This window comes from Talpa occidentalis, unplaced genomic scaffold (assembly GCF_014898055.3).
Source record: "Talpa occidentalis isolate TD23 unplaced genomic scaffold, MPIMG_talOcc4v2.1 talOcc4.7, whole genome shotgun sequence".
NCBI classification, from domain to species: Eukaryota; Metazoa; Chordata; class Mammalia; order Eulipotyphla; family Talpidae; genus Talpa; species Talpa occidentalis.
In genome coordinates, this window is record NW_023605083.1 from 24,343,944 (window position 1) to 24,358,596 (window position 14,653).

General features: G+C 36.9%; 1 protein-coding gene across 23 annotated transcripts in view; it reads left to right on the top strand.

The window, feature by feature from the left end:
• Positions 1 to 14,653, top strand: part of RFX3 (regulatory factor X3) — a 275,282-nt gene that overhangs the window by 162,263 nt on the left and 98,366 nt on the right. For all 23 annotated transcript variants that reach the window (XM_037491495.2, XM_037491502.2, XM_037491503.2 and 20 more), the window contains one exon: positions 8,905 to 9,163. In XM_037491495.2, coding sequence (XP_037347392.1) covers positions 8,905 to 9,163 — 259 coding nt within the window. The remainder of the gene's footprint in view (positions 1 to 8,904; positions 9,164 to 14,653) is intronic.

Below are 14,653 nucleotides of genomic sequence, written 5' to 3' on the forward strand. Positions count from 1 at the left end.
TTTATCTTTTGTAGCTAAATGTGTTTCCTGAAGACAGCAAAAGGTTGGGTTTTGTTTCTTAATCCAGGCTGCAATGCTGTGTCTTTTTATTTAAGAGTTTAGTCCATTTACATTTAGAGTTAATATTGATATATTAGCATCTGTATTTGCCATTGTGTTTGTCTTTCCTTTGATTTTATTTATTTATTCTTTTAATAACTTTTTTTTTGGCCTTCTTTCATTGTTATTCGTCCCTCTGAGGTTCTGGCTTTAGGATTCCTTGTAGTATTTTTTGGAGTGGGGGTTTAGTCGTAATGAAATTCCAGAGTTTCTGTTTCCCTGGGAAGGTCCTTATTCTTTCTTCATAGAGGAAGAGAGCTTTGCGGGATAGAGTATTCTTGGTTGGCATCTGTTTTCTTGGAGTCTGTTCACTAAGTCCCTCCACTCTCTCCTTGCCCGTAGTGTTTCTTCAGAGAAGTCTGATGTCAGCCTGATTGGTTTTCCTTTGAATGTTATCTGTTTCTTCCCTCTTGTCAGCTTCATTATTTTTTCCTTGTCCTGGATTCTTGGGAGCTTTACTATTATGTGTCTTGCTGTATTTTTCCTTTCGTCGTGGAAGTTTGGTGTTCTTCTTGCTTCTTGTATATCAATTTTCAGCTCCTTCTTCACATTTGGGAAGTTCTCTTCAATTATCTCTTTGAATATTTTCTCTGTTCCTACATCTCTCTCCTCTCCTTCTGGTATTCCTATAACTCTTATATTTCCTTTCCTCATGGAGTCAGATAGTTCCCAAAGTCTTTCTTCGTTCTTTTTCCTTCGTACTTCTCTTTCCTTTTCTGTTTTGGTTCTCTTTATTTCTGTGTCTTCAAGAGTACTTATTCGTTCTTCCATTTCATCTATTCTGCTTTCATTGCTTTTCCCTGAGTTCTTTAGTTCCTCCATTAATTCTTTGATCTCCTGCATTTCTTTTGCTTCCCTCTTTAGGGACTCAATTTCATTCTTCTGACCATTGTTTTCCCTCTTTAGGGACTTAATTTCCTTCTTCTGATCATTGTTTTCCTTTATGATTTCTGTCATTTTTTAAATCACAGTAATTTTAAATTCTCTTTCTGGAAGGCTCAGAAGTTCTTCCAAGTTACTGTTGTTGCAATCTGGGGGGTGGTTTTCTTCCTGTGTGTGCTTTTTTTCCTGAGGAGTTGTTAGGTTGCGTGTGGTTCTTCTACTCCCTACTGTCTGTTTTCTAATTTGTCATATGCATTGGGACACTGTGTTGCTGGGACTGGCCGCCATCTTGGGTGAGCTTCTCCGCTCCCCTCTGTCTCCTCCAGGAGCCATCTGTCGGTTTCAAGCAGTCTTTACTGAAGAAAGGTCCCTGTTCTAAAATGCCGATGTGGGGACACACTCCCCTATGTGCTTGGTCTGCCCTGGCGGTGGGTTCCCGCTCCCCCTCTGGGTTTGGACTGCAGGCCAGAAGGGGCCTGGCGTGGGCGAGCTTCCCTGCTCACCTCTGGCTCCTAAGGGAGCCTTCTGCAGGCAGTCTTTACTGAAGAAATGTCCCTGTTCTAAAATGGCAATGCGGGACGCACTCCCTGCGCGTCCGGTCTCAGGCACACTGTTCTGCGTGCCCGGTCTGCCCCAACCATGGGTGCCCGCTCCCCCTGTGGGCTCAGACTGCTGGTCTGAAGGGGCCTGAGGTGGGTTAACTTCCCAGCTGGCCACGGGCTCCTCCAGGAGCCTTCTGCCGGTTTCAAGCAGTCTTTTCTGATGAAAGGTTCCTGTTCTATGGGGTGTTAGTGACTTTTTTCCTGGTCGCTAGGTGGCGCCAGAGATCTCTCCTATTGTTCTTGGGGAGCTGTTTTTTCACCCCTTGGGACAGGGAACAGAGTGGGAATGATAGGGAAAACCTCAATGGCTTTGGGGTGCTGTGTCTGCCTTGTGCCCCACTGACGTGGAGGACCCATGCCCCGAATTTCGTGCCCCGGGTCTCAGTTCCAAAGCCCTCAGGTCCAGGACGCGGGCTGTAGCCCAGTTCAGTGGCCGCAGGAATGGCGCCTTTTGCACCCAGCTCCCGTGTCCGGGCGCCTGGTTTCTGATTACTCAGTGAGGGACTTTCACCTCAGTGAGGGCCCCCGCATGTCTCCCCGCAAGCCTAGGTCGCAGGCGCGGGTACCTGGTCAGCTGCGATCCGCATTTGCTTTTCAAGCATGCCGCTTTTCCGCTCAAGCTTACCGGCCAGCCCGGGGCTGTGTGCAGGTCTCCAGAGTCTCTGTTGTTCTCTAATGGCGCCCGGAGCCGTCTGCTCACCTCTGCGGCGAATCCTGCAGGGTTCTCCACAGCTCCAGTTCACCGGGTGTGGTGGCTGAAATAGTTCCTTTACACTCACAGTCCCGCTTAATGCGTAGTTTGTTCTTCTTGGTCGTTTTAGTTTGTTTTTTTCCTCCTTTCTGTTGGTCAGAGAGTGCCGACTTTGTGGGTAGTGAAGGGTAGCAGGGTTCTGTGCTTTCCTCCCTTCTTGTCCTCTTTTATGGCAACTTTCTTCTTTGGGTAGTTTGCTGGAATTGTCCATTTATCTTCCGTGTCCCAGTTCTCACTGGGACCTGCCGCTTTTCCTCCCTATTTACTTTTTTTTATGGGAGATTTTACTCGCAGCGTCTCCTCGCCGCCATGTTGCTCCGCCCCTTCCTATATTGTATATTACTGTATATCTTATTGTACATAGATAATAAATGTGATTTCTTTTATGGCAAATGACTAAGACTGGAGTCTGTTATTACTCATGTCAATCTCTTTTAATGCTTTTTTAATCCCATATTATACTTTTATGCTTAAGTTTATTTGTGAATGCAGAATGCTTTTTGGATATTCATAAAATGTATAAGAAAAATTTGTATAGTAATTTTCAACACTTGGTGTAACAGACCTCTTCTGTCTCGTCTGCTGCTCCCTTCAGCAGTGTATTTCAGTAGATATGCCTGTTCTTCTCACTCTGTCTCTGGTGAATCCCCACACCCCCCATCCCTGACCTGCGACTCTGACCTACACCCCAGCTCTTGTATGTATAAATAAATAAATTGCAAAAAAAAATTTTTTCAACACCAAATATTTCATTTTTATTTTTTTTTCTTTTTTTTTATAGAGGCATGTTTTTATTTGTTTGTTTGTTTGTTTGTTTGTTTGTTTATACATGCACTGGGTACAGTCAGAAGCGCGGGAGGGTGAGAGAATTCACCAGAGCCAGAGTGGGGAGCAGAGCAGGCAGAAGGACCGAAGTAACACTGCTGAGGTGAGCAGCGGGCGGCAGGAGAGGTCTGCGCGCCATGTGGGACCCTCCTCTGGTGGCCGGGGAGCAGCCGGGGATCGAACAGGCCCCGCAGAGGCTGCGGGCAGCTTCGCAACCCAGCGCTCAACCGCTGTGCCACCGGGGAGGCCCCAACACCAAATATTTTAAATAGCTTTTAAGAGAAAGGGTTATTACTTTACTGCCCTCTCTATATACCTTTTTATTGTTTTCCATTATTACAATTAAATGATGTACAATAAGAGCAATTTTCTATGTGATATTTTCATATCCAGTAGCTTGACATCCACAATAGTTCTACATGATAATTCTGGCAGAGGTTAGACATTTATTTTTTTCTCCTCCTCCCTTCTTTTTAATGAAGGAAATAAAAGAAATTCACATATCCTTTTTTGGGTTTTGAACCACGTTGTGTTATTTTCTTAAGTGAATTTTAGCTAGAAACTTGGGTTCATATATCATTTCTCCCACTCCCTAAAATATAACCTAGAAACAACATATTTGTATGTACATTTCCTAATCTATAAAATATGGATTAGTAGTTCAAAGCATTGTTTAATATTCAGGTCAGAAAGGGAAGGGAATAATAGAGAAGTGGGAAGTAGGGTAGTATTGTCTGAAAAAGTATATTTGTTAATTGCAAAATAAAATCTGATTAAAGAAATCAACAAATACTTGGAAGGTCGAATGAGAAATCTTTTTTGAGGGTAAGTATTTGAAAAGGTTGAAAATCAAAGTACTGTGTCTCACAGAGACTAAATATTTAAGGATATGAGCAGAATCCCCCAGCTAGTCTGTGGCTGGTTCGTAGCGGCTGAGCTTTTATTGTCCAGAAGGTTCTAGAAAGGACACCAACATATCTTAACCCTGCTCTTAGGAGGCATTCTAATAACTCGCTTTTTCAAGGAATGCTCTGAAGGCTCAAACTACCTTATCTGCAGCGTGTGGCTGGCTTTGGGTTTGAGGCATTCCTCCTCTTTGCCTGGACTTAGCACATTGTTCAGTCTCAAAAACATATATACGTCTTTGGCTGCATTTATCCTTTTTTGAAAGTCCCACTTGACAACTCTCAAGTGCTTGGTTTCTCTATTATTTTCGTATTAAAACCTCTCAAATTGATTACATTCTTTGTCTCATCCAACCTGACTTTTCCCTACATATTACAATGAAATTGCTCTTATCAAGATCATTGGTGACATCCAGATGTTAAATCTAATAGACATTTTTCTAGATTTAATTTTTTTACTCTCTTATAGTCAATCAGTCAGCTCCTCTATTTTTGAATCACTGTATTCTTTTTTGACCTTTCTGCCTATGTTCTTACATTTTCTTCCTATCATTTTGAATCCTCCTCAGTCTTATGAATGGCTAAATAATTTTCTTTGATCCGAGCACTGTGTACGTTTCCCTACTGATCTCTCACAGAGACCATTATTTCTTCCATAGCACTTATAGATTCTTTTGACTAATTTTTTTTTTTAAAGATTTATTTATTTATTTATTTATACACGCACTGGGTACAGTCAGAAGTGCGGGAGGGTGAGAGAATTCACCAGAGCCAGAGCGGGGAGCAGAGCAGGCAGAAGGACCGAAGCACACTGCTGAGGGGAGCAGCGGGTGGCAGGAGAGGTCTGCGCGCCATGTGGGACCCTCCTCCGGTGGCCAGGCAGTAGCTGGGGATCAAACTGGCGCCGCAGAGGCCGCAGGGAGCCTCGCAACCCAGCACTCAACCGCTGCGCCACCGGGGAGGCCCTTGACTAATTTTTTAAGCTTATATAACATTTCTTTTCTTTTTTTTTTTTTTTCTTTTATATATATTTTACATCCTTCTTCCTTTTTGTACAATGTATGCTTTCTCCTCTCAGGTGTAGTCCCCATAAGATTCCTACCACCAATTCACTCGTGCACCATCACCATAGTCCCTTGTGTTCTTCCCTCCCCTTTTTGATCCCTCTACCCTCCTCCTGCCCTGAAGAATGTCTCTGATTTATAGTTGCCTGTTTATTTTGTATTTTTAATTTATATAATATTTCTTTTTCCCCACTAGAATATAAATTTCTTGTGACCAATTACTTTTTCTGTTTGCTTGCTGCATCTCTCTCTAGTATCTGGAAGAGTTGTATATGGCAGATACTCAATCTATATTTGTTAAATTAATTAACTAAAAAATAACATTTAATGACAGGTAAGACAGGAGCAGGCCTTTCCCCCCTTCATATCTATTAAAGTTGAGCTTCACATTTTTAGTATCCTTCAGTGCAGTGATTCTCTTTATGTTCTGCAGATCAGGAGCATTAATATTATCTAAGAACTTGTTAGGAATACTATTTGTTGCCCTCCAGGCCAGTTCTACTGAATCAAAACTTTTGCTCCAACAATTTGAGTTTTAACAAGCCCTCCAAGTTATTATAAAAATAAAAAATTTAAATACAAAGTAAAGTATAAATGCCCAGCTATTTTATGTAATGATTATATGATGATTTAAATTTCAAGTTATGATTCTGATACTCTGTACATTATCAGTATTGTCATGAAAATATTACATATGAATGAGAAAGCTAATTAGTTTTGCAAGAATTGCTACTTAATATTCATTCATACAATTCTTCACTAGTTATGACAACAGCTCAGTAAATGCTTTTGTTTTTTCTTATTAATATAGCATTTGAAACTAGCAGAAATGAGTGTCTTCTGAACTTAAATCACAGCAAGTGTTACAGTAGTGATGTTGAGTTATTTATTACATTTTTAATCTATTTTTTTCATTCTTAGGTAATAGATTAAATATCAGGTCACTTGAATTCATTTCTAAATTGTTGTTTTTTCTTTAGTGTCTTTCATAAAATGTCTTGTCACCTCTCTTGGTGTATCTTCTGTATTCAGTCTGATATGGAGCATTCAAGAAAAATCCACATCAAAATTTCAATAAATAGTGCATCCTGGCCAGCCAGAGATAATATGCCATAGGAAGGCAATATGTTGAATAGTCAAACTGAAGAAAGACAGGTGCAAGCAATATTAGGCATGAATCCAGATCATAGACAAAACCGTAACACCAGAGTAGTCCAGGAAGGACACATTGCTGCAGCCATCCCAAACACCATCCATTCTTGCTACAGTGGATTCAGATTATACCTAGAGGTGGATAATAATTCCTAATTTGTGCGTGACTCACTTAACATAGACTAGATAATACAGCCCTTTCTCTAAATACAACTCTCCCTAGTTCCCTCTTAATTTAGTTTCAATCTAATATTTTTCTTCAAGAGTAACTACACAGTTGAATATGCCACTCCCTCCTATTTATTATAGTTCAATTTTCTATTTTTGTCTTTTGTACATTTAAGGCAACTTCTAATTATCTCTAATTTCTTACTTTTGGTGGTCTATTCATGTGTTATATAGCTCTTATGACAATTGGGGTTAAGTTTGTTTTGTTCCTTTTGGTCTAGGTACAGATTAAATGCTCAGTAAATATTTATTAAAAGAATGTGTACAGAGTAGCCTGAAAGCAGTAACAGTTTTAAGAATTATAGTATAAGACATTACTATATTCTACCTTCATAATAAATCTTGCAGTGTGACATTTTCAAAATATTTTATCTCTTAATTTACCATTTATCATACCATTACTTGATTTTAATACAGTTGACTAGCTTATTGGTGGGAGGATATTCAAAATCTGGGTAAAATACCAAACATACAATTTAGAGATATAATGTATCTGGACTTGTGGCTAAAATACCTGAAGCTAAAGAAAAATAGAAAAATTGACATAATCATACCAGTGAATAAGCAAACAGGGACTATTTAAGGCCATGCTTAACCAAGGTATATTCTGAACCATAATGGGATGCAAACAGCACTAATTTACTGAATTCAGTAAATAGTAAACTATCAGTAAATAGTAAACTATCAAAATTCAGTAAATAGTAAACTATCGTTTACATGGAACTTTATCATCCAATCAGCTGTGAAGACACTTCTATCAGCAAGTATGCACATATCTGTATATTTTCATTCATTACCCGATACATAAGCAGAACAATGGAAAGATTTCTGCTACAGAAATAATATGACACATTATTTTCATAACAGTCTGTGGTAGTCGCTAAAGAACAAACAAAAGGAACGGACCAACAACTATCAAATGTGCATGAAATTGCTTGAGAATTTAGGTGTTTTAGGAATATACAGTCCAGAAATAGCTGCTTTCAATCTGATATGCTAAAAATTGAGTAATTTTCATAAACATATGTTTCAAAAAATTTTAGGACAATAATGTGCAAGCAGTAACTCATCATGTGTTCATTATACAATGTGAAAGACAAGTTAATCTGAGGTATCAGAATTAAACAGTCGTTATTTCTAGTACATCAGAAAAAACTTTGTTTTTGCTGTTGGTGCTAGTTTTTGTTTTTTGTTTTTTTTGTGTTAATGTAATTTCTTCAGTATTGGAAGAAATTTAGATCATTTAGACATGGAAAAGAACCTTAGTGATTACCTGTGCATGACTAGTTGTAACACCAGGCAAGACTCCAACAAATGGTTTAACTCTTATCTTCTTACCTTTATGGAACAATGAGAGGATATTATGGTTTGCCTCTATGACCCAATGCAGTGTTTAAAAGTCTCCTGTTTCCATTGTGAGTGTACATTTGTCAGAAAAGATCAGAAACACTTCAATTTCTAATAAAATTGCACCCTTCCACCACCACCCAGAATTACCAATTTTCACCCCAGCATGTGTATGTACAGAAGGCAAGTCTTTTCCTCAGTCCTACAGGGCATGCTTAAGTTATGGGGATAGTCATACTCAAGTGACATTCTCCTGTTCGCTACTCATTTTTCAGCTCATGAATCATCAACCAGAGGGAGATGTGAAAATCAAAGGTTTCTTTTTACTGCCATTATTTTCCACACTGACTATATTAATAGATTATAGATTATAATCTATTATTAATAGGTTATAGATTATAATCTATTAATAATAGATTATAGGGCTATATTGATAGATTTTATGTATTTATGATGCATTCATTTGCTTTACTGTTTGTTTTTTTTTTTAAAGATTTATTTATACAAGAGCCAGGGTACAGGCCAGATATGCAGGAGGGTGAGAGGATTCACCAGAGACAGAGCGGGGAACAGAATGGGCAGACTGACAAAATTCACTGCTGAGGGGAGCAGTGGGTGAGAGGAGAGGTCTGCTCGCCATGTGGTTTGCTCCTAGGCCAGCGGGGATCGAACTGGCACTGCAGAGGCTGCAGACAGCTTCACAGCCTGTGCTCAACCGCCTGCGCCACCAGGGAGGCCCTGTTTGCTTTACTGAGGACTAATTATGTAAATGAGATCTGCCCAAAAGATAGAGTGATTTAAATCCCATGGGGTGTTTCTTTGATAGAGTAGCAACTTCCATGATAGTAGCAACTTCCAAATGTGTGGTAGTAAGTATACCCAACTACTTCTGAGAATGAAGTTTCATACATGAATTACAACTCATCATGCTTCAAAGGCTAAGCCAACTAGTACATATTAAAAATGTAATCACATTGGAAAAAGAATGAAATAAACTGATATAAATAAGCTAGTATATGTCTTCTTATTTTTTTCTTCTTCTTCTAAAGCCGAACAACAACTTACCCTTACACGGAGACGCAAATGTACAGCCAAAACACTGGAGGGAATTACTTTGATACTCAAGGGAGTTCTGCACAGGTGACAACCGTGGTCTCATCCCACAGTATGGTGGGCACTGGTGGAATTCAGATGGGCGTCACCGGAGGACAGCTCATCAGCAGCTCTGGAGGAACCTATCTGATCGGCAATTCAATGGAGAATTCTGGTCACTCAGTGACACATACCACTCGAGCCTCCCCTGCAACAGTAAGTATTTGAGTTTTTATTTGTTTAAATTCTTGGTAGCTTCTTCTGTACATTTTCCATTATAGAGGGACAGAACAGAATGGACTGGGCTGAGACACAAAATGTGTTGAACAGTTTTAGAATTGTAGTAGTATCCAGAATGTAATATGTAGTAGTATGCAGAATGCTATTTACGTGTGCCCCAAATTAAGTGAAATAGAGTTTTAATAATAATGGAAAGTACAACATGTGGTTCTTATTCATTAATGCTGATTTTTATAAGCTTTTTTTTTTCAGTGATATCCAGTAAAATACATTTTTACTGAAGGTACTTAACTTTTATATTATGTTGTTTTATACTGGCTTTTTCTTAAATAAAAATTAAGAAATAATCTAGAGAGTAAAGTATAAGTTAGTTTGGAATTTTAATGCCTTTATCCAGGAATATTTAACCTAGTTCATTGCCAGAGAAGTTAATTTATATAGACAACAACCCCCAGGACTTAGAGTTTGTTTGGCCATATTACTATGCCACCTGTACTATTATCCATTTAAAGTCTAATCATATGCTTAAGTAGCAAGCTTACATAGTAGGCTTAAATAGTAAAATTAAAAATGTTTAACCATGTGCCTAGATAATGTTACTTTGCATTCTATCAGAGAGGTACTTTGAGAAGCAATGACGTAGGTGATTTATGTTGGTTGATCATAGCTACGATCAAATTATATGTTAGGAACACATCTACATATGTGCGTTTTCAAGTGTTTAAAATTTAACAAATATATTTATTTTGACAGAATATAGTTTAGTGTGTTGAAATGATGTCATAACAGTAGTCATAGAAAGCTGCTGAATTTCTTATCACCAAGCTCTATAACCTGATCTTTTCATTTTCACCTCAACTAAGCATATTAGTGAGAATAATAATTTAGAACCATCTAGCTAATGAGCAATGGAATCGATTTTGTAGATGTTTTATATAAAATGGGGCTAGGGACTTGAACTAAGTGCATGCACACCATTTTCGTTGCCTTACTACATAGATTTTTCTTCTAATTAAACAGGGATAGAAACAAATTTGGAAGAAAATTAGAGCCTTTGAATTTCTCATTTTATGGACTTTCTTTAAGATATACTTTGTACTTAATAGGTACTGTGTATATATTATGTTTGTAATGATTACTTGTGCTCATATTTTTATTATTTAGTACCCTTTTCCTAATCAATTTTTAGAATCCCTTATTTTTTTTAAACATTTATTTATTTATACATACAAGAACCCAGGTACAGGCCAGATGTGCGGGAGGGTGAGAGATTCACCAGAGACAAAGAGGGGAAAAGAACAGGCAGACTGACTGAAATACACTGCTAAGGGGAGCAGCAGGCGAGACAGTAGAGGTCTGCCACGCCATGTGGGTATCTCCCCGGCTGGCCAGGATGGAACCCGCGCTGCAGAGGCTGCGGACAGCTTCACAGTGCTGCGTTCAATGGCCTGCGCCATCAGGGAGGCCCCTAGAATCCTTTATTTTTAATTCACTATATTATCCTAATATCAGAGGAGATGACTGACCTTTCTGAAAAAAAAAATACTATAATTTTTTTTCTTACGTTTTTGAAGCATTTATTTCGTATATTTGTCTCTGGCTCTTCAAAACACTAACTACAGCATTCTAAACCTTATCGTTATTAACAGTGTATTTATATTTATGTAGATTAGAAGCTAAATTATAATCTCTCTGGACCTCAGTTCCTCTACCAATAAAATAAGGGTTTAGTTAGACCAAAATTAATTTCCCACTTTCCCCCCAACTTTAAAATCTTAAATATTTACAGAGGAATTATAAAATGTTTTAGAAGTTTACATAACTATATCTTTGCTATCAAAGGAAAAGAGGAGGAAAAGGCAGCAATACTTTAGAGCCCTCCTGATTGAGGTTATCCAAAAAGTCATTTTTTTTAAAGATTTATTTTTTCATTATTTTTAATTTATTTATACAAGCACTGGGTACAGTCAGAAGCGCGGGAGGGTGAGAGAATTCACCAGAGCCAGAGAGGGGAGCAGAGCAGGCAGAAGGACCAAAGCACACTGCTGAGGGGAGCAGCAGGTGGCAGGAGAGGTCTGCACGCCATGTGGGACCCTCCTCCGGTGGCAGGAGAGCAGCTGGGGATCGAACCGGCGCTGTAGAGGCTGCGGGCAGCTTCACAACCCAGCGCTCAACCACTGTGCCACCGGAGAGGCCCAAAAAGTCATTTTTAGTACAAAGGAAAATACCACTTATCAAGGCCTTAGAAAAAAAGAGAAATGAGAAGAATATGTCCTTTCCTACTTTTATTTCTTCTACCTTCTCTCATGCTGGCTTTACCATTCCTCTGACTCCCCAGCCCTGTCCTATTCACCTTCTCTCAGCATTCCTGTTTGCCTTCACACTGATTTCTTGGTTACCTGTCAAGCAGCTTCATCAACTGGATATGTGCTTACTAAGTTTACTTGTTCTATTAGTAATGTAACTAAACTGATTATTCCAGGTCATGTAAACACAATTGTAAACATACTTGGTGAATTATGTAATTTTTTTGGTCTGTTTTGGGTTAGGAATAGAATTTGTTTTCCATATAGAATATGAAAAGTGGCGTTGGTCCTTAAGTTATCCATTATACAAATTTGATAAATGATTTTTATTTATTAGCTAGTAAATTAAAGTAACATTTAATATAACTGAGTTATAGCCACTGAGAATAGTGTAAAACTATTTTAAAAACAAGCCAATTAATAGTATTCATTGTATATATTAATTTGCACTTTTTAAAAAGTATTAATAATTAAGGTTCTATTTTAAGATTTTTGTTTTCCTTTTTATAAGAAAATTCCCTTTTTAGCAAAAGGTGTCTAAAAGTAGGAATGGAAAAATCATAAGGTGTCTTCTTCATTGCATATATGATAGTGGTGTATTATATAAATATACATCTGCTATTGTGTTACCTTGCATTTATTACCAAAAGTTATATTTGATTTAGATGCCTCTCTTCATTATGCTAAAAATCTTTACGTGCTTCATTTACAGTGAGGTGATTCACTTTCCAATTTCGCAAGTTACTATATTAACATTAACAAAGTGTGCCATGACATCTATTTAGGTTTTTGACCGTCCTCCTCTTGCCAGATGTGTTAGGAAATTGCTAGCTTTTGGTTGTTTAGTCTCCTAGAAATCAAGATTTTTTTGTTAAGTGCCAGGTCATTATTTTAGTATATGTGCTGCCGAAGCAAACACTAAGTGCCAGGTCATTAAAGGGAATTTGCCTGATTTCTTTTCTTGCTTGTTGTAGAAACATACAAAGAATGTATAGAAATATAATCTTTAACAAATGAGTAGTCAAGCTTCAAACTGTTTCTTTATACTTATAGAGCCAGACTGTGCAATATAAGTTAAGTTTTGTAGCTGTTCTTTAGTATTCCACTTATCACCTACAGCATCTATGTGCAACCAATTGTGTTGGAGTAGCCTCTGGAGTAGTATGACCCAAAAAATTAGGCCATAATTCCTGACCAGAAAATAGTCAAGTGGGTTGTTCCTTAACAGCTTATGATAGATGGTCAGTTAATTAATTTGATGGGAAACTGGTTAAGTGGAGTACTTAGAGACAACACAAACCTAATACCTTATCTCAGTTCCTTAATATGCAGCAAGGTTTCCAACTCCTGTTTTCAGGCTAGATTAGTCTTTGACATTCCTTATTTTTCTCATTTGACCTGTGTCAATTCAAAAATACTTTATTTAAATTAATTAGAAATAAATTCCTGCCACAAAAAAGTTTACACTAATGTGCAAATTTTACAAGACACAACAGAGAAAAAGACAATTTGAGGTTGAGGTCACTATTAAGAAATGATTAGCACTTGAAATATTTTCTTCCCTAGTTGAATATTCAAAATAAAATCACCTTATTCTTACTAAATGACTCTGAATCATTAATGGAGAACTTTAATTTTAGCATATTATTTACTTTACTTTTACAAATTTAAACAAGATATTTTACATATACATTTTTAGTATTTTGTTTTTAACTTATGCATTGTAAAAATTTGCAATTTTCAAGGTATCTACAAACCCCAGAATTTTTCAAGATTTTGACAGTAACACCTTAAATTTTATATCATTTAACATACTGTGTTATAAGCTACTAGTATTCAGATTTTGTCTAAATGCTATTTCTTCATTTATTTACTATGTTCTTTGATTTGGTAAATGGAGCCCGTGTATACACACATGTATGTATGTATACATATATGTATACACATGTGTTTAAAGGCATTTCCTGCTGATAGTATTAAATGTGAATTTTCTAAAAGGTTTGCTGCTTGAGTAAATATTTGCATTTCATTAAACTAATGTTAGAGAACTGTTTATTTTTAATATTTCAGTAGCACCCATCATTAAGGTAGAAGTGTTGGCTATTGTCATAACTCTAAACTCATTATACTTTGATCTTTCATCTGAATACATCAACATAGTGTTTCTTTGTACATCTTTGTCTCTTTAAATCTCTAATTTATTTTTTTCATTATTTTTCTGTGTAACCATAACATTTGTAGAGTTTTGGAACTTAAACATAATTTGCAGTTGCGGATCAAAAATATGTGATTGTAGTTAGTGATATTTTTGTGCTCATTAAAGCATAGTTTATACCAGACTATATCATAATTAGCAATTTGCTTTAAGAAGCTTTATTTACTCACTCCTCCATACAGTAACATTTGTATTCTTATAATTACATGGTTATTTATGGAGTTTTTTTTTTCTACTTGATAACTTAGATTATGTTAATCATTTTTGAGCCTGTGATGTGAAAGTTAATTTTTACACCTTTTATATATACATTTAGTAATTATATATGTTAAATAGCTCTTGCTAAAATTAGATCACACCAAGGGGCAAAAGGAAAATGTGTTTAAAATAATATTGTACATATCTCTACCTCTTTTGATTAATGTAAAATATTATAATTCCTTTTAATTTGGAGAAAAATTTGAATGTCCTTCTGCTGAGCTTATGTAATTTATAAATCTTAAGAATTCATTTAAGAATTGTAGATATTTTCATTTCTTTATCCTTGTGTTTCCATGCTTCATATTTGCTATAAGAGAATGCTTTTTCTAAGATGTATGTTTTGCACTCCCAAAAATAATTGTCTTCTTGATCCTTTTCTGTTATGGTTACCAATGGCCATTTGTTTTGTTTTAAAATTGTTTATTAATTCATTCATACAAATTAGTTATATAATCCAATGATATAAGAAAGTACTTAATACAGTCTCCCTCCCACCACTGCTTCCTAGTTCTTATTCTTAGAGGCAACTGATGTCAGATTCTTTGAGTATTATTCAAGAGATACTAGAGATCTTCTAGAGAATGAATATTCTAGAGATACTGCTCAATGACTATACAAGCAGAATGTTCTCTCCCTCATATTACCATTTTTATAGAAATGTTAGCAAAAATACTGCATCTTATC